Source organism: Hippoglossus stenolepis, chromosome 2, assembly GCF_022539355.2.
Source record: "Hippoglossus stenolepis isolate QCI-W04-F060 chromosome 2, HSTE1.2, whole genome shotgun sequence".
NCBI lineage: Eukaryota > Metazoa > Chordata > Actinopteri > Pleuronectiformes > Pleuronectidae > Hippoglossus > Hippoglossus stenolepis.
Genome location: NC_061484.1, coordinates 21062707 through 21089056, shown reverse-complemented (window position 1 = coordinate 21089056; position 26350 = coordinate 21062707). Strand labels below are relative to the sequence as shown.

General features: G+C 42.3%; 1 protein-coding gene across 9 annotated transcripts in view; it reads left to right on the top strand.

Moving 5' to 3' along the window:
* Positions 1-26350, top strand: part of inpp4b (inositol polyphosphate-4-phosphatase type II B) — a 196824-nt gene that overhangs the window by 163161 nt on the left and 7313 nt on the right. For 7 of the 9 annotated variants that reach the window (XM_047341924.1, XM_035168521.2, XM_035168557.1 and 4 more), the window contains 9 exons: positions 277-381; positions 593-643; positions 3792-3900; positions 12209-12392; positions 19009-19344; positions 20072-20210; positions 22963-23135; positions 23908-24031; positions 24618-24744. In XM_047341924.1, the coding sequence (XP_047197880.1) occupies positions 277-381; positions 593-643; positions 3792-3900; positions 12209-12392; positions 19009-19344; positions 20072-20210; positions 22963-23135; positions 23908-24031; positions 24618-24744 (1348 nt within the window). The remainder of the gene's footprint in view (positions 1-276; positions 382-592; positions 644-3791; positions 3901-12208; positions 12393-19008; positions 19345-20071; positions 20211-22962; positions 23136-23907; positions 24032-24617; positions 24745-26350) is intronic. The other 2 variants (XM_035168576.2, XM_047341928.1) reach the window with 1 other exon arrangement.

Below are 26350 nucleotides of genomic sequence, written 5' to 3'. Positions count from 1 at the left end.
GCGCGAGGGTTTTCTTTTCATGGGGAAATCAAAGAGAACGTTTGAACATCAGCCCATTTTTTTAAATCTAATGTTTGTTAATCTACTTCTGTGTCTTTGTTCCTCTCTTCATAAGCACATTAACAGGATAATAGAGGGAGAAGCTATATAAAGCAGATGCCGAGAGCTTTTCGGTGACACAAGCGGCTATAATGGGGATGTTCCCACCTTTGAAATCTTTGCCAGTGCGGTTATGTTTCATTAGAAAATGACTGACTCAAGTCTCTTCTTTTTCAGGTCGATCATTCAAGCCAAGCTGCTGCAAAGCCCAGAAATCTCTGGAGTTCATCCCAATAAACTTGCACACGCAGAGGATGAGGGTGACGTGCCCCAGAAAAACAGGTATTATACTTCTGCCTTAGCCTCGTCTCAGACTGATTATTAGACCTGTTGTCTTTCATTTTTCCCGAAGCACCTGAACTGTTTGAGCCGAATAGTCTGTCCACTTGTAACAGCTGCCGCAACATACGACACACACACACTTCTGTGAGCTGAGGCTGCTGTGCTTGTCTCCTTCTGTTATCTCTCTATGTCTGACTTCTCCGTCTGTCAGGGATCCTCAGCAGGCTCAGACAGGGTGCTTCGTCCTCACCCAGGCTGAAAGGTGAGAATCTGCTTGCCCGGGGAAGGATGGACAAAAAAACGCTAATGAAGCCCTATGCGTTTTTCCAGAGAGAGAACGACCAGGCTGTCTCCTGCACTGCCGCTCTCTGGCTGGCAGAGCCTCTTATTGTCCTGGAACTGTCTCGGTGTATGAAGGCCACTAACTGCTGCCTCGCTACGTGTGCGAGTGGGCTGCATTTCCACTGTGCACTCGATGATTGATGGGAAGTTATAGACTGACAAACGTTGACATAAACTGTGGTTCTCTCAGTAAAGACATCAGGGATGACAGATGAGATAAGTCAAATCAAGTCGTCATACAGTCGTGCTACGGTTTCACACTGTCAACGCAGGAAAGGTGGAAACCTCAAGATAAAACAAGCCTAAAAGAAGAGTTTGAAAATTAATTGATTGACACACTGATATTAACCCTCTGTGGCTCCAGTCCACACCTCGTCTCAGATCCAGGCGGTGATACTTTATCTGTCTGTGTGAGAACACTACACTACAACAGCAGTACCTGGAGTTACACATCTGAAGGACACACACGGACACTACACTTCCCCCTTGTCTTACATCCTCTACCCCATCCTCTATCGTTCTACAACTATAGACGATACATATAAATATGTTAATTATTTACTGAATCCACATTTTCTAAGCTACACATTGGTGGTAGCAGCAATTGAAAAAAAAAAGCCTACCCCTTTATGAAACCACATTTAAATCTATTAAATCCTTCCACCAATTGTTGTGGAAATCTTTCTGTACTTTTTCTATAATCCTGCTGAGAAAAACAAACAAATAAACAAACAAACGGATGAAACGGACGGAGGTGAAAACATAAACATCAGACACTCAGTTGGCAGTTTATTAGGTACGCCTAGCTAAGACTAATGCCAATTTAGAGAGGTGTTGTCAATCTGACTGCATTTGCTGTTGAATTATACTGTATTATACTGAGAGGTCGTTTTTTTTTATTTTGTCCACATAACAATAATCTCTGTGTTAAATGACAGCTAACAAGAAGGTTGCCCCAAAATGGGCTGAATAACACATTTACTGTGATTTGAAATGCACATGAAACAAATGATTGCAATCAGTCAGGCCCAGGAAACAGTCTTCCTGAGTCTCAGTTTCCAGCCGTAGTCAATTGCTCTATTGTTCCATTTGATTTTTCTGAAGTGATGCATTTCCTTGAGTTTGGCTATGCAATCCACTCGACAACAGTAAACCATTCATTTTCATTTTTTCCTATTGATCATCCAGCAAGTAAAGGATATTAGGGGTGGGGAAAAAAATCCACTATGAGCCCAGTTTTCATTTATTTTGCTAGGAACGGCTGAATTCGATCTTTAAAATGACAACTGCAAAAATATTTCCAGCCGAAAAAGCTTAGCTCAACAGAGTTGAACGGAAAGCATTGTTCTGCACTCATTTAGGTCAAGTAAAATGTTGTGGTTAAGTGTGAATTATAACCAGTCCTTCTGACTTAAGACTGTCCTCTTTGTACTCGGAACGGCTTCTGCTGCTGATTTATTGAGGGAAGGATGGCGTGAGAGGAAGAGCAGGCAAATCAAGCACAAATTGGTCATTGTGCTTCTGAAGCTCGCCATTGTATTCCAGTGCACTTCTGCTGTGGGAGAAGCAATTAAGGGAGCTTGGACATCTGAACACTCCAGGGGCCAAACGTGTGGCGGACAAGGGGCCTCGTGGCAAGGCACAGGGATAATTAACGGAAGGAGCAGTGGATAGTAGCAAAGCCCCAACATCAAACCTCGTTTGGTCCATTGTGGTGTTGTTAAGGGATTGGAAGTTGTTAGTCACATCATTCACTTCTCTGTGGCAACACTCGGAGCTTTGTTGTGTCATTAATTTAAATTTTTCAACTGCGTTTTCCTGGTTGGTGGCCCGAGCTGTGCACTGTTGCTTTCCCGGGGGTGTTCATTACCAGACCTGGCAATAAACCACACCAAAACTTTCACCAGCACATTTCCCTGAACACCCCCTGCCCCCCCTCCACTGTTTCTCTGATTAAATTGTCAGCTCCATCCATTACTCATTTAAAACCAGGCCTGTTGTAAGCGGCCCCGGTGCCTGCCTCGCCGTCTGTGGACTGTTTATTTACTTTTGATGCCAGTGTGCAAAATGGGATGAAGTGCTGTGACATTGGACGTCCTTGTGGTTCGACACGGGGGCAGCGCTGCATTAAGACCAGTAGATGGCTGGAGAGAGGACTGGTAATAAAACAATAAATGCACAACATGAGTCAACCACAACAATGCACGACTAAAAGCAAATACACTGGTGAAGTGCAGAATGATGTCATGCTTCTAGTCTGCTTTCAGCTGGTATATCTGTTGTGCATAAAACCATTTGTGTGTGTGTTTAAGTATGGTGTTCAGCCTCACATAAATACACACTTTAACCTAAACCACAAAATACTTGTGCATAAAGAAATATAATAATATTCAAACATATCCATATAAAACCACTTTAAAGACATTCTAAAAGTAACAAGTCTATAATAGAAGAAATCAGATCCCTCCATGTTCTAGAGAATAAATTCCAAGGATGGATACGAAAATTATAACTCATAATTGCATAATGTAACATGGCACAAACACACAGTGCTGCATTATCATATTCATTTATCATATGTAAATAACAACATACGATACTTTCACTTCATCTCTTTTAAAACGTACTCCTATCCGAAGGGCTTTTACTTGATTTATTTTCTATCCTTTTCTTTTGCCATTAATTTGGGTTGATATTACATTATTGTCTTTGTTGTCTTTGATTTTAGATTTTGTATTCTTTTGTCTTTGATTTGAAATGTTGTTTTATTTTGCTTGTTTTCTTGTTTTTATTTGTCCTCTTAGTGAAGCAGATGTTTTAAATGGTACTATACATAGTTGTTAGTATTAGTACATCAAAGGAATTTTTGAAAGTGAATCTTTTTTTCCAAAATTACAAATTGAGATTCAGTCTATTTATAATTGTAAATATTGACTTTTACATAGATATTTTACTTTTATCACATTATTCTCACCTCAAGGTCGTCCATTGCCGTCAGTGTTTTCAAGGTGTCGTATTATCCATGTCTGTATCCAAAATGTTATCGACTCTGTTTTCTGTCTTTGCAGATGCATTCTATGACATTGTCACTGTCGGTGCCCCTGCAGCCCATTTCCAGGGCTTCAAGTGTGGTGGTCTGCAGCGTCTGCTCAGCAGATATGAAGCAGAGAAAAAGAGGTAGGTGGAAAAGCACCTTGCAAACCTTCACAGCATGAGGACATGGTGTTTAGAAGGAATGGGGGATTTAATACAGCACACATGCTGAGGTGGAAACAGGCTTGTATTGACAGAAGAATTTAACTTGCCTATAATTGATAGTGACAGACAAATTTGTCCCTGGCCAATGGACTTGAATTTCCAAGCTTTATACAGTTACTTACAGCCGAGCCGTGCTGAATTTAGAATTGAACTCCTCTGCGTCTGACAGCTCAATTTGACTGGAGGCAACAGGCATGATGGAAAAGGTTTGCCGAGTTCTCCTGCTCTGGTTCTTTCCCTGGCAATCTTTCCCTACTCCCTCCTCAAGTTGTAAGTTAACTAGATGTACAAGATGTGTGGAGAGCACCTGGATAACAATCTATAATCTGTGACTGTCAAATGAATCCGCAATAAGCAATAAGCTGCTGTTCGGATGCAACAGGCACTAAGAAATACGAGCACATTACTCCTTTACTCGCCAACCTGCACCGGTTGCCTTGATTTCAAAATTCCACTCATCAATTTCAAAGCAAAAAATGTCCTCAATTCAAATGACATCAAGGACGTATCACTCTCCTCTGTGCCTGGGTGTTCATTTAGATCAGTGAATGTAGCTCTGCTGGTTACTCTCAGATCATAGCGGGTGACTGAGGGCGACCAGAGACTGAAACTGTGGAACAGCTTAACTTATTGAGGCCAGACAGGCAACACTGTTTGTCTTTAAAATCTCTAATTGCAACATTTTTAATTACAAAGCTTTGAAGAATGTTTGATACAGATGTTAGATCATGTACTGATTATCTTTCTCTTGTTTCAACTACTAAATGAAAAGTAAATCAATTAGCCTACTAGTCTACGAGGCTTCCTCCCTAGATTCAAACAGTCTGGTTAATTGGATATTGACCGTAGGTGATAAATGTGAGTGTCTACATGTTGGCACTGTGATACAGTTCACTGGTGGCCTGTCCCGGATGCACCCCCGCCTCTCGCCCAGTATCAACAATGACCCCCCACGTTCCTCAAAGGATAAGCAGTACAGATGAATGAATTGGCATTTTTTAAATTATATATTATTATTATTTATAAATATTTATAAAGGAGTCATTAACCTAAAAATAATAATAACTCACAGAACAGAACAATTATTGGGTAATATAAGTCTTAGCCCTGCTCAGACCAAACTAGTTAGTGTACACACACACACACACACACAGGTGCAGTAACACAAAGTGCACAGTGCAGCAGTGCCTCCATATGACTTCATCAAACCTGAGATCAACTGTATCCTCTACATTTTGCCGTCTTTCCTATTTTGGATGCAGGATTGACGTATATGTCACTGGAGTTCAGTATGTGGTCACTTGAGTGATGCCAGAAGAAATGAAGGGTGATATTTTTTTTACCAAAGCTCCCCATAGAGTGCAAAGTCATTACAGACCATGCCAGATCCAATTAGTTACAGAGTTTGCAGCTCAAGAAAGAGGAGAAGATGAAGAGGGGCCGAGGTGTGACTATAAAATGGATAAATTGATGGGAAAATAGTTGGGGGGGGGCCTGTGCTGATAATAAAAACAATGACAGGACTTCTTTACGCTAAAGTGCACAAGTGAATTTGCCGAAGATGGTCAGTTTTATCTGCTAGCGTGAGCTGTGATAAGGTTAGTGTATTTTTTGAGAGTCCACTGAAGTGAAATCATTTCCTCTGAATGAAAGATTAGACTTCAGAAAGAATTCACTGGGGAGACAGGGCTTTTTGTTTCATATTTGACTTAGCTAATCACTCACTGTAGCTTAAATTTTCCAATTTTCCGCCTGGCTAACTGACTACTGCCCGCGCTGAGCCTTATCCATGTTTGACCTGGAATGCAGTCGTTTGTCAGTCATAGTCAGAAATAGAAATAAACTGGGGTTTCTCTGTGAATTCAGAGTGGCCATTGTCATAAAGGCGTGTGTTTACTTTCAATTAAGCTCAATGGTTTAATTTGCTTTTTATTACAAATGCACCAAACGTTTGACCAAATATTTAGCCTGAAACGACCTGATGGGTTTTTTCCTTTTTCATTATGTGTGAATGTGAAGTGCTTTAGTCATGTGTCCAAGTCCAGCTGAGAGTCGCCTAATTGCATTGCAAGTCAGCCTATTTCAGCACTGCAAAGATTCTCTCTCACACACACACACGCTCATACTTCTCCCTGTTTGCCTCCTCGCCTTTCAGAAGCAACCTTTTGTAATCACATTTGATTAAAAAGGGAACAATCGGCAAGATGTGAGACTTGGCCATTCAATGCGATATTAATTTTATCGAAGAGAAGATGGAAAAGGATTGGGGAAGGAGAAAAAAAGCAAACCTGAGCACAGAGGTGTTACCGGGAGGGCAATAAAAGAGCCATTCGTCTTTGTTCCCTGGACACGAGGAGAGACGGAGGAGGGTTCTTTCCAGATCCATTAAAAACCTGCATTGGCCAAACTTGGCAATGACCAGAGTATGCAATGTAGTTTGTCTCTCAGGATGGGCCAGGAAAGGGTTTAATCAATAGCTACACTTAGTATTCCTCCAGATACCCTGCACATGTACACACAGGGCAAGAGCATTTATCTTTCATTAATGCGTACAGTCCCACTTAAATGGCGGTTTTAAAAGTCACTGGATTTTTATCCGTTTTTAATTGAACCCTATAGACATAGCTGTGGATTTGCTGAGGTGGTCTAATCTTTCATTAACAGCCTCTGCTGAATTATTTAGTTAATCTGCAGAACGATGCAACACACTTTTTGGAGACAGATTTTATGGAACTTCAACGTCGTCCCTTTTTTCTTTTTTTTCAAACCTTAATGGATGGTGTGTGCGCGTCTGTGAGAAGAAGATATAGCATGTTTTTGGACTTGTGTAGAGTTTTCTAGCACAATGTTGCACAGCTTTATAGGGGAGCTGTATTCAAATGGTGCAGAAGCTGTGCAGCAGAGTTGCTCTCTGCATGTGTCTTTGAATTCTGCACAGAGAGGAAGGACTCACTGTCATTTGGCCAGGCCTCCTGGTCAAGCTGGACCGCCGGATGACACATTTCTGGGACACAGAGTGGTTTAAACTACATCCCACACATTTAATAGAGTCTCTTGGGGCCGATGTTCAGATTTAATGTGACTCGCAGCGTGTTGTCCAACAAAATAACTTTCTCCCAGTTCTACTGTGTGTGTTTTAGGGGCTAAACATTGGCACTGGCTGGGACTCTATGCTAATGGGAAACAGCTTGTTAGTAGTTTTTGCCTTCTCTGGAATCAGCCTGCTTCAGGATCTGTGGATGATGAAGAGGGATGCTGGCAGCAGCCTTGAGGCTTATCTGGTCTCAGATCAGGGTTTCAAGCCTGTGTCTGAATCACTGAGGAAAGCATTGGCTGTTTTACTGAGAGCTGACGTGAGACCCAGTAGACGAATCAACAAAAGATGGGAATTGCCATTTAACAAAAATCTGGTTTAAGATCAGATCTTCCAGCGTGGTTCTATGTATAAACTGTATCTTTCTGCTGTGTCTGTGTGGCAGTGACCTGGTGTGAAAACTATGATTAGAGTGTGCTGTCTAAATGAAGAAGGAGGCTTTGGCAGTCACCTGCAGTGCTGCAGGGCTCTCTGCTGACGTAGCTGCATTTTACTCCTGCTGGCTGTCAGCAGCAGGCCACAAGCTCTTCATTAATTTCTTCTCCACTATTAATTAGCCATGCGCTGGAGATGTCGGCTTAATTAGGCCGCTGGGCCCAGCAATTTTCTCCCTGTCATTACTGTTATAACCAATTTCTATTGATCATTTAGGAAAAGCTAGGACAAAGTTCAGCCTGGACACACTCGTTTCACTGGAGTCTCCTCCTAGACTTACCTGATTAAGCTGTGCACATGGATGGATCCTTTTTCTGGGGGATCCAGTGTTAGAAACTTGAAATATAATAAGATGACGACTGATAATGGCGTGAATCAAAGTGCAGACGCAAGGTGCAGTCAGGTGCATCTTGTGTAGAGGGAGCGGCGGCGCACCTTCTGTGTTTTTATGGCCAGAGGCACACGATGCACTCGGGGCGCAAACAGAAACGAGGTGGGATTAAGAAGAATCCATTATCATACATTATCAGCGAGTGTGTTGGAGTCTGGCAGCAGTTCTTCCTAAAAGCATTTCTCTCCCAACAATGATGTACTGGCACCATGTAATGGAGTCTGGAGGAGCTTCACCTAAAAGGAAAGTAATACCCTCTCACAAGAGTTGCAACTGAAAATACAGTGTCAGCCAAAAAATGACTCTACGGTCAGATAAATTGAAATATTGCTTCTGATCATGAAAATCCAGTGGCCTCCATTGTTTCTGTCAGCGGCTGCATTCAATTAGCTCACATGCAGCCGAAATGTCACCGCTGCCAAGGCCTTCACACGTCTGTGCAAACGGAAAATTACTGTAATGAAACTGGACGTGAGCCACAAATGCAGTTACTGGGGTTTTTATAAGAAGTCGTTTTTTTCAATCACACCCCCCTAAATTGAACCAGCACATTTATATGACCGGTCATGATTCCACTGCACGGCTTCACATCCCAGCCATGTTTCCTCTCTGCACCGCTCTGCATGTAGATCTGAAACATGTGTAACTGAAGTTTGACAACGTGACACTTTCAGATGGAAAACAAACCTGACACATGCAGATGGTTCAATGGGGAGTTGATCAGCTCAAAGCGGAGACCTGCATCCTGGCATTAGTAGCATAACTGGAGTCTAATTTCTTTGTGTGTGTAATTAGATGTGTCTGCAGGTAATATTTTATGATGGAAAAACAGGCAAGAAAAACATGAATAGAAAGAGTTTGCGTTTTTTTAAAATATGAAGCCTGTAGAGCGCACTGAGGAAGCAGGTGGCGGTGGTTAGATGTTGGTGGCTATTTACAGGGATAATGAGTCCTAATATATAATTTATATATACTGCGTAATGGAGTCTGCACACAAGGCTCTTTCATCAACTGTAGCTCTAACTTGAGAGTCGACCTAAACACGATTTGTGGGCACATTATAAAGAGCTCGACTCGTGGTGTGTGTGCGTACATGTACATGTTGGATCATTGGTCTTTATCCGGCAGTGAAATTGAGCCTGTGCATCACTTGTCGATGGTTAAAACTCTCAGAGGACAAACTTAGCAGTCTGATGTGATGTTCCTTAGTTTGTCCTTTTAGGGGGAAACAACAAACCAATTCACTTGTAATTCTCTTCTGCTCCATTGTATGGAAATGTAAAACTATGAGTCTCTCAGGGCTGTAGACACACAGTAGATAAATATTCACAAACAACACGCAGACGTAAAATTGCCTCACATTCATATTATGAATATCAGTAAACATTCATATACTGTGTACATCAGTTGTGCACAATAAAAAACAAAGCATCGCCTCATGCAATAAGAGAGAATTCCCAATGCCACTACAAGTGCCGTTATTAAGAGCCTCTGCGTCAGCAAACTTCGATTCTGAGTACAAAGAGCCATTAAACCCTTTATTGTCTTTTCAAAGTTTTTTATTTTTTATTTTCTTTGTGATTATTATAGATAATATCGCACTAGAAGGCAAACAAAACCAACACATTACACTCAGAATTGTCTGATCGATTGGCAACTGCATACGAACAAAGTGTGTAAGTAGTGTTTCCAGATTGCAACGTTGAAAGGTGTGTCTGCTTTCAAACTTCAAACAGTAAAGAAGAAAAGAAGTGAAGGAGGGATTTTATGAATTCAGGTGTGATGCGAGTCCGTTTTAGACCTTGACAGATTGGGATGACTTTCTACTTGTGTACTTATTTATTAATAGATGAAGAAGCAATTTCTGACTTTTCAATCACATCCTGTCTTTCACATCCTCAATAAAACATTAATATTTTAGCTCCAGGTGACATTCATTCCAGCACTGTTGGTATTGGTTTTATATTCTGCGTTTTTTTTTTTTGTCCAGCCCCTTGTTTTATTGGCATCATGTTTTTAAAAACTTGGCACTGAGCACTCCCCATTTGCATACGGGATGGGGATGCCAAGGTTGAAATGACAAGCAGATCCTTGGGTGCAACATCAGCTTTTGTTTTTCACACATTTGTGCTGTTTTACCTTTGCGCGGTTCGCCGTCTCGGTTGACCCTGTTTCGACTGACAGCATTGCTGATGAGGCAATTAAAGTTCCTCGCCGTAGCCAGCCTTAGCGGGGATCAATTCTGTCCTCTAGCATCAGGTGGCAGGTCCCTGCATTCATTATTGCCTGCATAGTCTCCCTAATGGGATTGGATTTGTACTTATGAGTCAACAGGGCTGTTATTGAATCTCAGTTGCCGAAGCAATTCCCCTCTTCCAACAACTTCTTCTTCTTCTTTGCCTCGAATTCTGGAGTATCTCCATTGTTGCGGTCCTGGAGGATTTTCTTCTTCCTCTTTAGTTCTGCATAATGTAGTTGGATGAATGTAAGCTCACAGGGAATTAAAGACTTCACTTTGCTGCGGTAGATTATTTAATTTTGGACTGCGCTGTGGTTTAGTATTTGAAGATGTATGGTTTTGGAAGGTGTGATAACAGAGGTTTAACAGGTAGAAATATTGGTGTTCTGTGCCGCGTATCGAGCGCTGTTTGCCCCGTGTCTCCCTCTCACTTAGTGATTCCTTTCATTCGCTCTGAGCTTGTGGGTGGTCGTCCTCCAGGGGTCTCATTAGCTGTAATGACAAGGCCAAGATTTGAAAGTTAGCCAGTCAAAGACATAGTTAGTGGCTTGTACCGACTACACCTAATTTCTAAAGACCTTCAGATTTTCACACTTATTGATACATCAGGTGGAGCTGTTCCCCACCGGACGACTTCTAAAGAAGCTCTTTCTCTCCCTCCCTGCAAAATATTCAGAGCACTACAGAGTACTGTATAATGCCAGCCTTTTGTGTGTGCCCCTCTCTTCCTCTGTCTCTCTCTCTCTCAGTGTCTCTCTCTGTCTTATGTCAATTATGCCTTAGGATCTGGCTCTGGGGTCTGGCCTACATAGAGGCTTGTGGAGTTGACTCTAAACTACCTGGGAGGCTTGCAAATGACTGCCTCGCTCCACGCTACGTCTGATGGCAGGAAGTCGGCGGAAACTCATTGAAAGTCACTGGAACTTTACCCGTGGAGAATGTTTGATTGGAGGGATTTGCCCCCGGAACCTAGAAAGTGACAAAAGGTGTTTTTGTCTGGGATTAAATGGCCCACCCTCCGAACGAGGAAGGGATTAAAAATTCATAAGGGGGAAAATAATGGATTGGCGTTGGACTGCAGGACCAATTTAACAGTTCACACAGAGCAACTGGAAAGCGCTGCTGCTGGACATTTTCAAAGCAGCAGAGAAATGAAAGTTATCCAGCATAATGTAATGTTTATAGTCAGGAATGTTCCGTTATTCACCTGTGCGTCAATACTCAATCTCAACACCTTGAGTTTCCCTTTTTGAATACCTCTTTAGAAAATGTTTTTGATTTGAAAAGACTTGATTTAAAGCTTTTCTACTTCTGTTATTAACATGTTTTTTTTATTGGTTCCTTTCTTCAAGACCCAGGGCCACGATTCCTATTTCTATGTAATCAGGTTCTGAGTCTGATTTATACCTATGATGCAAGTTTAGAGAGCTGTTCAACTGTTCAAAGTTAGGTGAAGCTCGACTTGAAACTGGAGAATCCGTTGTCATTGCTGTGGTCGTGATTGGCAACGTCATTTGAGTTGATGAGTCCCAGCCGCAGCTACTGCAGAGCACTGGTTGACTGTTAAAATGGCACCAAACCCAACACTGTACGCCCTTGAGCCCTTAACAATACACATGCCAAGTGTGAAGCCAATAAGATGAACGGCTCTCAAGATATGAGAGTCACAGACAGAGAGAGATTTCTGGAATTATTTGATAGATTAGATTCATTAGATTAGATAGATTACACCTCAAAGAAAATACCATTTTGCATTCCTTTGTTTCTCGGCCTCCAGATGCTGCAGTGTCGCTTGTAACTTGTCTGACATCAAATAAATATCTTCCTACTTTCCTAGTTTTGGCACGTGCCTGAAGAAAGTGGACACTGAGCAAAAACAAAACGAATGGGCAGAGTTTCTATCCATTACAGCTACAATTCCATTAGAAACAACTGTGTCCCAGTCGGGCCACTTTCATTTCTACTCTTAAAAGTGATACACAGCCCTGCATCCAGCCCATGGCCGTGCAGCCGTGGCGAAATCTGTCAAATCTGAATCGATGTTTTCTTTTCTTTTCCCGCCTCACAGCTTCAGCACTGCCTACCAGTGTATCTACTACTCACCAGAGCACACAGCCAAAGCTCAGGAGGTACTCAGCACCGTGAGCCTCCTCCAGCCCCTCATCACGAGCTCAGCGGACCAGCTCCTCCAGGCTGCCCAGGAGCGCTCTTCAACTGGACTAAAGGATGTGCTCAAGAAGCTTTCTGACAAGGTGAGGCAGCCCCCAATCCTCCAGCCCTACTCCCTTCCATTGGAACTGTCCATTTATTTCCTACTTTGTTGAAAGACACCACTTTTATTCCTGGACACAAAACCAAACACTGAAAGGTTATACCTCAGCCCGAAAAGCCTTTTAGTTTAAGTGTAATTAAACTTATATTCATCCAAATACAACTTACTTATTTGCGTAGGTGTTCTGCATTACTGTTGAGGTGGATGTATTGTTTTAAATTTCAGACTAAAGGTTTACCTCCCAAAGGAGTTACTGTGAGTGAGTGATTTGGTACCAGCTCTGGTAAAATCCCTGCAAAATTAATAAACTCTAAATAACTTAACAACCTTTAAACCAAGGAGTTGTTTTGATACAGTTGCACACACACACTGAACAGACAACGCCAGGAAAAAACCCGTAACTCATCATAAAAACACCAAACTAACAAAAGTGAATAGCAGCATGGACATTTATGGCGTCGAGGCGTGTTTATCAGTATAATTAATGAATTACATCTGGTGCTGTCAGATTGCAATCTGCTGTGGGAGAGATTGTTTTTTTTTTTTGCCACAGTGGAATACAGCCCAATCAGTCCGCTTAATTGGTACATTCACTCTGTCACCACTTCCTCTCAACGATGATTAGACACACACACGTCGGCCAAGTAAACCCCTGGCCTGGTCAGCACGAGCAGCGCTGCTCTCTGATTAAAATCTGTTTTTTTGATGTGTGGAGGTGAGCTGATGTTCAATGTCATCACTCCTTCAAACTCCGAAGCCTCCAAATCATCAACAGCTTCTCATGATTTATGTCAGTATTTCCTCCTGCACATCTGCTCGTCTGTCACAGAAATCATCTTTTTTTTTATAGACACACACACAAATTACCTGTGTCTGCACACACACACACACACACACACACACACACACACACACACACACACACACACACTTGATAACTTGTTCGCACATGTACACACCTGTTTACATACATTGTGTAACTACATGATCGAATACACTGACTTCATCAATAGTTTCACCACGTTGACAGTGTTACGCTGCAGTCAAACAAACATGTCGTTAAGAAAAGTATCAGAAAAGCACACACATCAAAACAGGACAAAAACCAGAAGACAAGAAATGTCCACACACCAGGTTGATCCTCCTACAACCAAACGTCATCAGACATCTGAAGAAGGGTCTTTGCCCAAAACTCCTCCTTAAAAGGTCTGAGGGAGCATCAACTGGTGTGCGGACCTTTCTCGTCCTCTAGCTACGTAGAATTACACCCTGCGTGACATTTGAAAATATAAATGAACGAACACAAGTAGTTAAAAGATGATCCATCTACATGTTTATAACGAGAGTCACATCAGTCCTTTAAGCTGCTCTGAGCTATTCCTTTAACCATCTGCACAGCATTCACCACCTTCTGTCTATATACCCACACTAAAGAAAAACTAACTCCACACTCACTCCCATGGTTTTTATTAGGGATGCACCGATATGGGAATTCTTGGCCGATACCGATATTTAAAACAACAATCTAGCCGATAGCCGATACCAATACCGATATTTGTTTATTACTTGAATAATATGAAAAACAGAAAAAGTGACAAGTGTAACTTTAGATGCCATGTTGAAATCCTTGGTGGTATTACCCCCTCTTGAAATGTCGGCTGAACATGTCTTGCAAATTGCTAAACGGCGATCTTTCTCTGAGACAGTGAAGAAATCCCACACAGCCGACGCTGCTGACATTGTCTCTGCTGTTTGTATGTAGTACCTGTTGCACATGTGCACACCGGACCCGCATTTCTCCGCGCCGGTCAGCCCGCGATTCTCCGCTTGTTGTTGTATGTAACCCGTTCAATGTCGGGTGTCGGGGGTAAATGACGTATTCTCCAAGCAAGCCTTTAGCCCCCCCCTCTCTCTCTTTTTATCTATATGACTGCTTGTGTGGCTGTAGTGGATGGGCAGAGGGGGACATTTAATTATGTGATTGGGAAAATTGGGAAAATTAAAACTCCAGGACAACAGAAGGGGAATACAAAGTATGGGATGCATATTTGATCATTTATATCATATAAAATATGTCATTTATATCGTTTAAAATCATTTTTCAGTGTTTCCTGACGCTCGCTCGCACGCCGAAACCATCGGTGAAGGGCGCTGGCGCGACGTGGCCCATCGCAGCCCATGTGAACCGCACAAAGGTTTAACAGGGGGGGTGGATGGGAGGCGCCTGGCTTTCCTTGGTGCTGCGCTGCGTGGCGCGGCGCTTCAGCGCCCGGTGTAAACCCGGCGTCAGTGTACCATAATCTGGATGCCAGATTGGCAGGCTGCAGAAAACATACCAATGAACATCGGCCAATGTTATCGGTGAAAGTCAAGTTTATTACCGATACGCCGATGGCAGTAAACGAGGCGAATATCGGCCGCTACCGATATACGGCCGATACATCGGTGCACCACTAGTTTTTATCCATCTTACAGAAATGTAAGTAAAGGTGGATGCATTTGTGAGTGGGTCTCTGCTGTGTGAAGTTTGAAGACAGTGAGTCACACCTTCAGAGAATATTAGGTGGATTTAAGAACCTGTTTTTTTTTTTATCAAGTACTCGCTGCCTCTGACTTTCTCTGCTCAGACCACCTTTCTTAAGGCCAATCAATATTTCACTCCAGAACACTCTCAATGGGCACATTCTGACTGCAGATGTGCTGCAGCTTCTCTATATATGAGGATGATTCTGTTGATGATAATAATAATATCTCTACTGATGATAATCACAGTGAAAATGGGATGTGCACGCAACTCCCCTCCCTCCAGCTGCGTTGTAGCACAAGTTATATGTCTCTAACATATCGGTTACCTGCAAAGAGCTGCGGGTTTGATCGTCTCTGCACGATCATGCTGAATGATGTGTTGCACAGAGCGGTCACACACACAAGTGAGTGAGTGTCATCACGGCCAAGTGATGTTCTAACGTGCTCTCTCCATTCAGCCTCCGTTCACCTCGTCTGTTAAGTTACAGAGGTTTTTTTTCTCAGCCGAAATTTGTTCTTCCCTCAGGATAAAACCATTCAAAAACATTCGGGGTGAATAAATTCTTACTGTTTTCCTCGTTTTTTAAGATCAAATGTAACTTGATTTTTCGCAGTCAGAGTCCACAGAGGCGTTCTCTGACTTGCACTTGTGCTCAGTCAGGATCACATCGGCAGACATGTTGAAGAAAATCTAGCAACGGAATCTCTCCCAAGAGATTTCCGAGCATGTCAGATCTCTCAAACAGGAAGGTGTGGAGGAGCAGCACCGAGGAGCCGTTTTTTGCACTTGGAGAGGCAGGGTTGCTTTGGTTTAGCCTTGATAAGAAAATGAAGCTGCGATGCTTTTCTCTTTTGCCCAAAGGAGAGCACCGCTGATATTTCACTTTAAACACAATATCTATTTGGATCCTGCAACACAGGATATCATGCACCTTCCCTCCAGATCCTTCTGACTGAATATTTAGAAATATAACAGAGGCAAGAAACTTAATTCATATTCACCTGATTTCTAATGTAATCAGTTCACTTTTATCCTCAACAGAAATGCATGAATAGCATTTTGTCTGGGAATAAGCTCACCAGTATGAAAAGTTATCGTATGAGCACAGGCGGTGTCAGATATGACCCTGTGGTTAAGAAGTGCAAATATGACCCAGATTGTTTTAAATACATCGTGTGTCTTTTTTCACTCATCTCAGGAAAATATAATGAATAATACATGGTCTCGTAGATTGCAAATTAACATTGAGGTTAGATAAGCAGAGTTCAATTTGAATATGAATTTACATTTTGAAGTGTTTTGGTTGCTCAATCAAGCGTGGCTCTTTTTTTATTACTCTTTTTTTTTTTCATCTTTAAAATATTTCAAAAATCTTTCTATACATATGCTTGAATGACAGAACATTGTCCCAGCAGAAATTCCTTTTCGCATGTAATTTCACATTTCCTCTTATCCATAGATTTTAGCTCTCACATCTTTGACTTACAGTAATGGAACTCATTTGTACAATGCAATGCAATTAAAATGGATATGAATGAGATACAATGGTGTTTTAAGTGTAGCCGTCGTCCGCTTTCTCTGCTTAAACATTCTTCAAATGACCCGTTCAGTTGGTAACAGTCCAGTCAGGAGCAGAGGATTTTGACCAGTAATTGTGTTGTTGTTTTTGTTTTTTTTAAATGACTGTTGGCGTCATATGATGAACGCCGTGTCTCTCAAAGCAAGTCGGCAGTTTATTCTCAGTAAAAGTTCAAACTAATGAAAAGTGGTCTAAGTACCAGAAGTACAGAACCGTCATAAAGTGAATAACCATGGAACTCATTGATGTGAAGGGTCTCTAAGCACAAGCACATATGAAGGCCGGAGACGAGGGGTTATGATGACTCAGAGTGTGGATGTAGAGTTAATCTGAACGATTGTAGAGGTTTTCAGTCACATTCAGGGGATTCTGTGACACTGTGTGTTCAAAGTGAAGAGACTACACTGAGTCATCATCTTAACAGTCTTACATCAGTGGCTGTTATCACATGATCTGCCCTCGGTGATGATGAAACGAGTGATTACTTCCAGTGAGTGGAAACTCCTATTGGAAGCGTGTGAAAGAAATCATCATGATGTCATAATTCCGTTGTTTAAATGTTAAACCATGAAAACAGAGCATGTTTACACCAAGTTGTGTGGTGAACTGAGTGTAACAGTTTCAACTAGAGTGTCACTCTACAGCACAAACAGTCTCAGTAAATTCAATCAAGCTGCACTGAAGTTTCACACACTCATAGATATCAGTTCGCTTGTTTTTTTTTATCAAGATCCGTGAATTATTCTCTGGGGAAACTGCGGGCATGTTGAAAAACTCCCTGTCTCCTTCCACCAGGTTGTCTTTGTGTAATCTTTCTCGCATTCAAACATTCAAACCAACAGACAAACAGACAGGGGTGGAAACAGAACCTAAACGGCAACACCAGCATTATGAATGATTCAAAACAACCAAGGCTTATAGATTGGACTTATAGCTGAGCTGCGTGTGGTGAATGTGCTGCGTTTTTAAAACAGCATATTCATGATGAAATCCCGTTGTATTTGCATTCTGCCTTGTGTGCTGCAGTCCCAGCCCTTTATCTGTTTGTGCATCAGCTCAAGGACGCTACATGGACTTTGAACCCGGGGAGCTTGCAGAGAAAAAGTCAATTACAGTCCAATTCGTCTGATTCGGACATTTGCATTCACGCATGTAGCTCCCCCAGCTCTGCCTCCCTGCCACGCACCTCCTCTCACATGTGGGGCAGCACTGACGCCGCTCCTCCAGGGACAGTAACTGACGTTTGTCCCAGAAGTCGTGAGATTTGTCGCTAAAGGGCTCAGAAAAGTCTTTAAACGCCCCCCCCCCCCCGATGATGCAATGGAAAGTTTTCACACCGATTAATTTTTAATGGACAATTTTATCCCCACTGTCATTATGCAGCTCAACAGCTACAAAGGAGGAACTTAAGGAATCTTTGAGCTGAGCAGGCACACAGCACTTTATACTCAGTATTTAATATTTAGTTTTTATTCGCCACAGATCAACTTTTACTTAATTATAATTTATTATCCTTTCACTTTACAGTATTTTATATTTTTATTTGGAGTAATGTATTGTGTATAGTTCTTTATAAGAAAAAAATATTTCTGCTGCACAAAATTGTTTCTTATACAGACTTTCTTTTATTTGGATTCAATTCAAGATGAGTGCACAGATAATTCAGCGACACACAAGACAAGACTGACAAATCTAAAAATACAAGCAAATTAGAAATATGTCACATGTAGATGCCTTTTTCTGGTATCACGGTACACTGGGTAGTTGTGTAAATGATGAATATAGTGTCTGTTGTACCAGGACTGGCCTGAGCTTCTCTTCCACACGTATCTACTTTGCTGACTTTGCCGCCTCCACCACTTCTCGCCGTCTCAACATCCTCATCCACTATTCTGTCCACAGCGGGGAGGCAGGCGTTTGTGTGACAAATATAGGTTTTGTTTTAATGGAGGCTTGGCTCACGCGTTGTGTTAGACGGCATTTTGCTGTGGTAATAGAATTGCTTATTGCAGTGCTAACTCAATTACTCTTGAGAGCCCTTATCATTTTATTACGCAGTGGCGGCAGCAGTGTGCGAGGCTCCTTGGTGCCGGGATCATCATCAGCATACAGTAGCTGGTGAATTTGTGATCAGAAGAAGTGTGCTCGCGTAGAAGCCAGCAGGAGGAGGAGGAGTAATTGAATTGTTTGTTGTTTGTTGCTGTTGTGGTTGCTCGCTGGCTGTGCTGCCGTTAGGAGAGCAGCTACTTAATGGTGAGGGAGGGTGTTCATTTTCCTAGTTTCTGTTCACTTGCTCTGTAAATAGTTACTCGCCGGTGTTTTCTTCCACCCACTCTCCTCGCCAGTGTGACCGTCTCTTTCTGTCTCACTCTCACCGTGTCTGTTTTGCTTTTTCACAGCTTAAATTTTCATTTGGTGTACTATCCCACAATAACTTTCAGTATCTGTCTCCCATTTATCTTTTTTTTTTTCTCTCTCTCTCTGCTACAGACAGAGCAATTTGTTCACACACTTAAGGATGAATTGGTCAAGAGTGCACTGCTAGCGCTGCATGCAGCACAGCCCGGGTACGTTTCCAAGAACCAGAAGCCAACCCCAGCGCAGGCCGGCCAACATCAAGGTCACGTCCACCAGTGCAGCGAGCAGAATCCGAGCCCGGTGCAGGGACTCCCAGGCCACAGTCCAGCCACGTCCGTCACCGAGAGCACGGTGATGTGTAATAATGTGGATGGATCACAAACCACGACAAAAGGCGAAGGTGGAACTCTGCCTCTGAAGCACCAAGACTCCATACCGCACCACAAAGAGTACGACGAGGAGGAATGGGTGAGGCTGACTGATTAAGAAGTCTTTCAAAGCTGCAGCTATTTATGGTTTGAGTTCATTTAAGTGCAGAATGACAAACTGTTATTTTTACTGCTGGTCCCCGCTGCAGAGTACACACAGGGAAATCAGCTGTATCACAGATAAACCATTTTTATGGCAAATAATCTCAAATTACCTCCCAAATTATTTCGCATGCCAAATATAACTTTTTCATTTTAATGAGAGCCTTTTCTCAAAGGAGTTCAAACCTTTCATCCTGACAAACTGACTGCAGAAATGATGGTGTGGTCTGCTTCTTTCCATGGAAGTGCTGAGGACTGGTTTGTCTGCCACACCGACAGCAGCAGCTGATCACGACTTCATTATCTCTCAATATATTACCCACCGTTTTAACATGTTCAAATCAAACTGAGGCAACAAAGACCAAAATGCACACAATCAGTTAGGATTGTCGTATTTGTACACACACACACACAGTAGGATTGTGGTATTTGTACACACACACAGAAGAGAAAAGCATCTATTTGTCAGTGAACAGTAGGAGCTCAGGAGAAGAGATAGAAAGCTGCAAACAATGAAAACACTTGAAGAGTAATCTCCGAATGTTCGGACAGCAATTTCCTTTTGACCTTTTGAAAACAAAGCCGGCTTAGACTAATTTTCTTTAAACACATACATGAATACATAGCGTGTACAGTGTGTGACAGAGTGTGCTCGGCTCTTTCAGGACAGGGTGTGGGCCAACGTGGCCAAATGTCTGAACTGTGTCATCGCCATGGTGGATAAACTTCAGGAGGAAGACAACAACAGACAGGAGCCGGTCCCTGAGCAGCAGCTGGCTGATGTCATCACCTCACACAACCCTGGTAAATAAGTGCTGTGATGATTGTGGCCATGTGACGTACACACTTCTGCAGGATTAGATGTGTTTATGTGTCCGCCATACAGGTTTGCACACTGGCAGGGGAATGACCATCAATAGAATACCTGTTCTATTATTCAAGTTTACTGATGTTTGCTGGACAGTATTGAAATAAGCAACCAGCCACTGGACAGAAGCATCAGAGAGAAACGAGTCTTGATTGTGACTCAACAGCTTAAAAGGTTTAATGTAGCTGAAGTCACAAAACAGCAGCTAATTTCATCTCAACTTTGATTGGACTTAATAAAATATGCTTTCTCATTGTGAGAGAAATAACCCTGAACAGTTTTCCAGCCTCGGTTGAAGAGAGTGACACAAGACCCTGGTCCCTGTTGTTTTAAGCATTAGCAGAAGAGAACCTTAAATTGTTGCCAGAGAAGTGGATGAAAGCATTATTTGATATGCAGAGCCATCCACTGTTGACTGCAAGCTGCCCAGTCTTCCCTTACATCCAATGAAATCCTGCCTCCAGCTTGTGTCCAGACAAGTGCCCAGTCTGTTCCAGCTGCCAACTGGCACACACAGCAGCGGCATTAGTCTGACCAGGCGACAAGGAGGAAGGCTTGTGTGTGTGTGTGTGTGTGTGCTGTGTGCGTGTGCGTGTGCGTGTGTGTGTGTGTGTGTGTGTGTGTGTGTGTGCGCGGCGTGCGTGCGCCAGATGCAAAAGCCCTTTGCATGTGTGCAAGGGTTGGTCCGTTCATATCAGTTTGTGCCTGTGTGTGCATCTGTATCTGTGTGCGTCTGTCTGTCCAAGTTAGCTGGCAGGTGAGGACAAGGCCGCCCGCCTGGTGTTCCGTCTAAAAGATAAGCTCAACTCCCCGAGCACCTTTATTAAGACACTGAACAGGCTCAGAGCAAGTGGTCATCTGCCTGTCTAAATACAAACATGGACGAGAATAATGAGACAGGCTTTATCTCGTGGCGGAGAACAGTGGAGCTCAGGCTTTTATGACAAGACGTTGTGGGGGTTTAGATGTTTGGACAGGTGGGCTGCTGAAGAGATGACAGCTGGAGTTCTGTTTCCTTCTCCTCTGTGCAGAGGCGGTATTTGCAAAATGAGATAAGACATGATTTATCTGACAGACAAGGGCAAACTTGATGTGCTATACATTCTTCCTCAAATCCGTGTCTGTCTGTCTGTCTTTGTGCGCGTCGATACTGACCCCCACCTCCCCTTTAAAAACTCCTCACTATGTTGGTGCAGAAGGGAAAAGCCTGGTGGCAAGACTCGACAACTCAAAATGACTTATCCAACACTGCCCCCTGTGAGCTACTGAGGCGATTGCAAGAATCCCACTTACTGGAGGAAATACAAATGAGACACCGTGAAGGCAAAGAAAAGCTGTGTCCTGATTCCTGTATGTTATTTCTACGCAGGTGTTGAGTATGTTGTGTGATAAAAGACGTCAGAGTGCGGATGTTAAGTGTGTCTTTGTCTTACGATGGAAAACTAGATGAAACAGAGGAGCTAAACTCAGCTGTGATGGTTCATAAATCTTAGATAAATATTAAATCCATATTTTTTTGACTATAAGCAAATATTAAGCAGTACCACTGATTCCCAACCAGGGGCACCAGAGGGCACTTCAAAGACTGACTCCACTACTTTGATTTAAAAAACATATTCACATATATGTGGTTAATAGGAGACTATACTAATAGGAGTATTGGTGTGATGCTGATATTTATAACTTACCAATAATCAGTAATGTGTTACACATCAACCCCACATGTGCAACAGGTGGGAAGAGAAACAGACCAGTGAGATAAGGACGAGGCAATAAAACAATATAAATTTAACATTCGATATGTAAAGACACAACATTCACTCAGGAGCAAAAATCAGTCTTTAAACTGAAAAGAAATAATGAGACATTTATCGTGATCATTATTGATATTGATTGATATTGATTTGAGATTTTTATCTCAATGTGATCTGTGGCCATATGACCCAATACTAGGTGGGAGGCTGATTAAAATATAGCTCCTCAAAGCACTGCTGTTGTTATACTGTACTTCACGTGCGGCTTCTCTGATTGGCTCGGCTGTTTCTGAGCAACGCCACTAGTGATGTGACTGGTTGACTGTGTTTATTCTCATTGTTTATAATGACCACACCCTCCAAACCATATCTATTCATCACCCAGTCCATTGTATTTTTCAATGTTGTGTTAACTTGAACCAAAACAGCAGGTTTGCTTGATGATGCTGATGTTGTCTGTTTGCTCAAGATCCTCCAGAACACAACAGTACTCTACATATAAGAAGTACATTTACTGGATTAAAGACACAAAAGTGGTGCATTCAACTATATGAGCCATTATCTGCTGTGCTTAACAATAAAATAAATACCGATGGATATGATTATATTTTTAGGACCCTGCTGTAAATATCATTTTTATTACATGTTCACAAAAGGTTGTTTAATTGTGTGTGTGTGTGTGTGTGTGTGTGTGTGTGTGTGTGTGTGTGTGTTTTTCATTCTTGTAAGTACTTCTCCTTTTCGGGGAGGCATGAATGGCTAAACTGGTTTCAGCCCACAGATAAACTACTTGTTGTTTCTGGCTGAGAAGAACACACACACACTCATGTGATCTTACAATCCCAGCATAACTGTCATTCCATCTCTGTCCGCACCTGTGCCCATCCCACATATGTCCTCCTCTGTTCTTTCTCCATCCCACCTTCCGCCGCAGGTGACTGGAAGGAGCAGCTGTGTCCTCTGGTGACCAGGTTAAAGGACTGTGTGATGGAGGTGGTGGGGAAGGCCAAGAGAGCCATGACTTTCGTGCTCCTGCAGGAGGCAGCCTGCAGCATACCACAGGGCTTCCTCCTCCAGCAGAGGCGAGACGTGGTCTTCAGTCAGGCGGTAGGTGACAACGCTGACAACACAGCAACTCTTTAGAAGTCGTCAAGGATGTCAGGGTTTTTATAGTAGTGTGTAATAGTTTGTCAGAAGTGGGAGTGTGTTAATCAGTGAGTCAGCAGGTAGATGAGTAACTAAAATAACAAGGCCCAGGCAAACTAAATACAAACACAGTGCTGGCAGAACAGAGAGAGACAGATCCAAACAGCCAGGAGTCTTCTGTTCTCCTGGAAGACTGGCCAGGTTATCGCAGTCGCGAGGCAGCACAGAAACATACACACAGCAGGAGCCACTAAAGCAAGAGGGCTGTCATACGTCTTCAAGTTTTACATTTTAGATTTTAGCCGGTTGAGCTGTTTATTATCCAAATCACCTTTTTTTCGGGCCAAAGTCCACTCAATGCTATATGCTCTGCAAGTCCAAACCTGTGCCTCGCCCTTTATGAAGTTGGTTCTCTGTGCATTATTTTCATAAAAACATCAAAGCTGTCAATTAAAAATGCATCTTTCATTATTTAAGGACATAAATAAATATATAGACATATTTTATGATTTACCACAGGCTCCATTAATTTGACAAACTGAGGTTTGATTTATCTCTACTCCATATGGAGTAAATATGGAGGCTTTGTACTTCAACAAACTTCTACCAACATGTTCATCCCTGCATACTCATGTCAAAGGTATTTTACCCAAGAACAACTTGAAGGAGATATGACTCAGTTGTTTGTGTGTGCGTGTGTGTGTGTGTGCACTTGTGTTTATTTGATTTACAGCTGGCAGCCTTAGCCTGTGGGTTCGTCATGAGGCTCTATGCAGGAATGGAGGACAAAGGATTCCTGAGGCAGCTTCAGCTGGTCGGCCTAGTGGCTCAGTTTGAGAGCCTACTCAGCACCTACAGTGAGTAAAAGAGTTATGGTTCAATCAGAACTGGCAACCTGAAAAACAATCAATCCTTATTGGGATTGATTGATGAGGCTATAGCAAAACAACTTGTAGAAAGGTTATATGTCACTGGCACAGTTACAGTTACTGGCAAATTAACTTTAATATAAATGTTCCAGGGGAAAGTTAAGCTCAGCGTCTTTAGGATGAATATTTATTAGATCAATACAGTAAGAGGAGGTTGAATTAAATACAAGTACACTAATACTTTTTATCTGCACCATCACGATCAAAGTTCTCACTCATGCTGCTCTACTAAAACTCATGGTGCTGCCCAGCAAGAAGTTAAATGGATCGGTCAGTGAAATGAACAGCTGCACGCAGAGCGAGGGGCTCGACGTGGCTCACGGCCAGTAAAGAAGTTAATTGGCCAGCCGCTGATCTGACAGTGTTTCTGTCAATCACAGTCCCGAGTCAGTAATTAGGGGCATTTTTAAATCTTATTAATTATTCACTTTAATCCTATGAGATGCTAAAGATAAAGTGTTGGACAATCAGGAATGAAATCACCACTAATCTTGTTTTGTCAAACTGTGAACAGGTGAAGAGATCGGGATGCTGGAGGACATGGAGGTGGGAATCTCAGACCTGCAAAGAGTTGTGTTCAAGATCACAGAGGCCAAGACAGATGACCTCAGTGACCTCCAGCCTTTAGTGTGTGGCCGCCGGTGAGGCACCATCCCCGTCGCTGTTTGCTTTTGTGCTTTAAGGCCTAGAAGGAACTTTGTCACTATGTCACTGAAATCTGTGAAAACTTGACCTCATTAAAAGGTCTGTAGAGCTTTTGAGGGGGAACACATAATAAACCTAAGCGATGTTTACACATTTTCCCTTCATACAACAATCTACTTGACTGTTAAAATACACCTGACATGCCTACTTGACTCAAAATGAGATTTTAAGGATTGAGTCCTAATTTAATGAGATAAGATATAGAAAATAATGAACCCGAATTCTGGATCCAAATCTAAATCTCATTGTTTCTTGAGAAACTCTGAAACCTCTGAATAACATCACACTGTAACCAAAGTTACACAGTTGACCACCAAACATTTCCTCATCGACTAGTTTCTCCAAGTCCGTGAGGTTCTTACTTCAGATTAGACTCGGTTTCTTTCACAATCTTTTCAAAGTCCTGATACTTTTGACATACTTTCATTATTTGCGAAACTTATACTAAAGTATAAATCAACAAGATGCTCCACATTCCTCATTTTAACAAATGTGATCTTTTGATATTTCCTCCTTCAGCCTAAAATTATGACTTATTAAGAGCATTTTTTTTGTTGTAAAATTACGTCTTTATTTGCCTAATATTACAATTTTGTTCTGGAAAATTATTAGCGAAATCACTATGGAGTGTTCCTAACACTCCATAGTATGATACAGGCATAAACTGGCTTCAAGCTTTATTACCAGTGGACACTTGAGTGTTTATCCCAGTGCGTCACAGTCAAAGTTTAACTATGACGAACTAAAGTTTGGAGAAGTCATATCAGTTATGACTTGTGGGGAAGACTCCATATTCATGAGGAGGGTCTGTTCTGAAATGTGACTCTCTGACAGCCTCCTGCCTGATGTCACATTTGTCAGCAGTAATGGCAAACATCTGTTTACACTCCATCTCACTTCCTCCTCCCTCTGTGTGAAGGTTGGTTAAAGCCTCTAAGTGGAGAGGCAGGTTATCAACTCCTTCTGGCTCTGCCTCTTGTGCATCTCGGTGGAATTTCCTGAGAGGCCATCAATTCACCTCCAGCTTCACTATGCACTTGGATAGTTCAGGTGTTTGGTTTAGTAAATAGTCCAAGAGCAGCTAATGCCCAAATTTCTTCTTGGATAATATTGGGCTCATGAAATATGCATGAGGTGCAGAAAGTTCCAAAGTGTTCAGATTTTAGGTCTAAGCCATTTAGAGGCTCTATGAAATAAATTAATAGATTTTACGTTACCGTTACGTTAGGAGGTTATGTTTTCACCCCTGTCCGTTTATCGTTTGTTTATTGGGTGGTTTGTTTGTTTGTAAGCAAGATTACACAAAATTAATTCGACGAATTGTGGCGAAACTGTTCGGAAGGTGTGTTATGTGTTATGGGTCAGGGAAGAACCCAGTAAACTTCGGTGCAGATCCAAATAAAAATCTGGATCTAGGGATGATTCATCCTGCGCGGACGTTAAATAATTATTGCTCCAAAGTTGTATCCTTTCTTTTTGACTCCCTCCTTGTCAGTTACCGACCAGCACACAGGGATCCTTCATGTCCTGAAGCAATGTAAT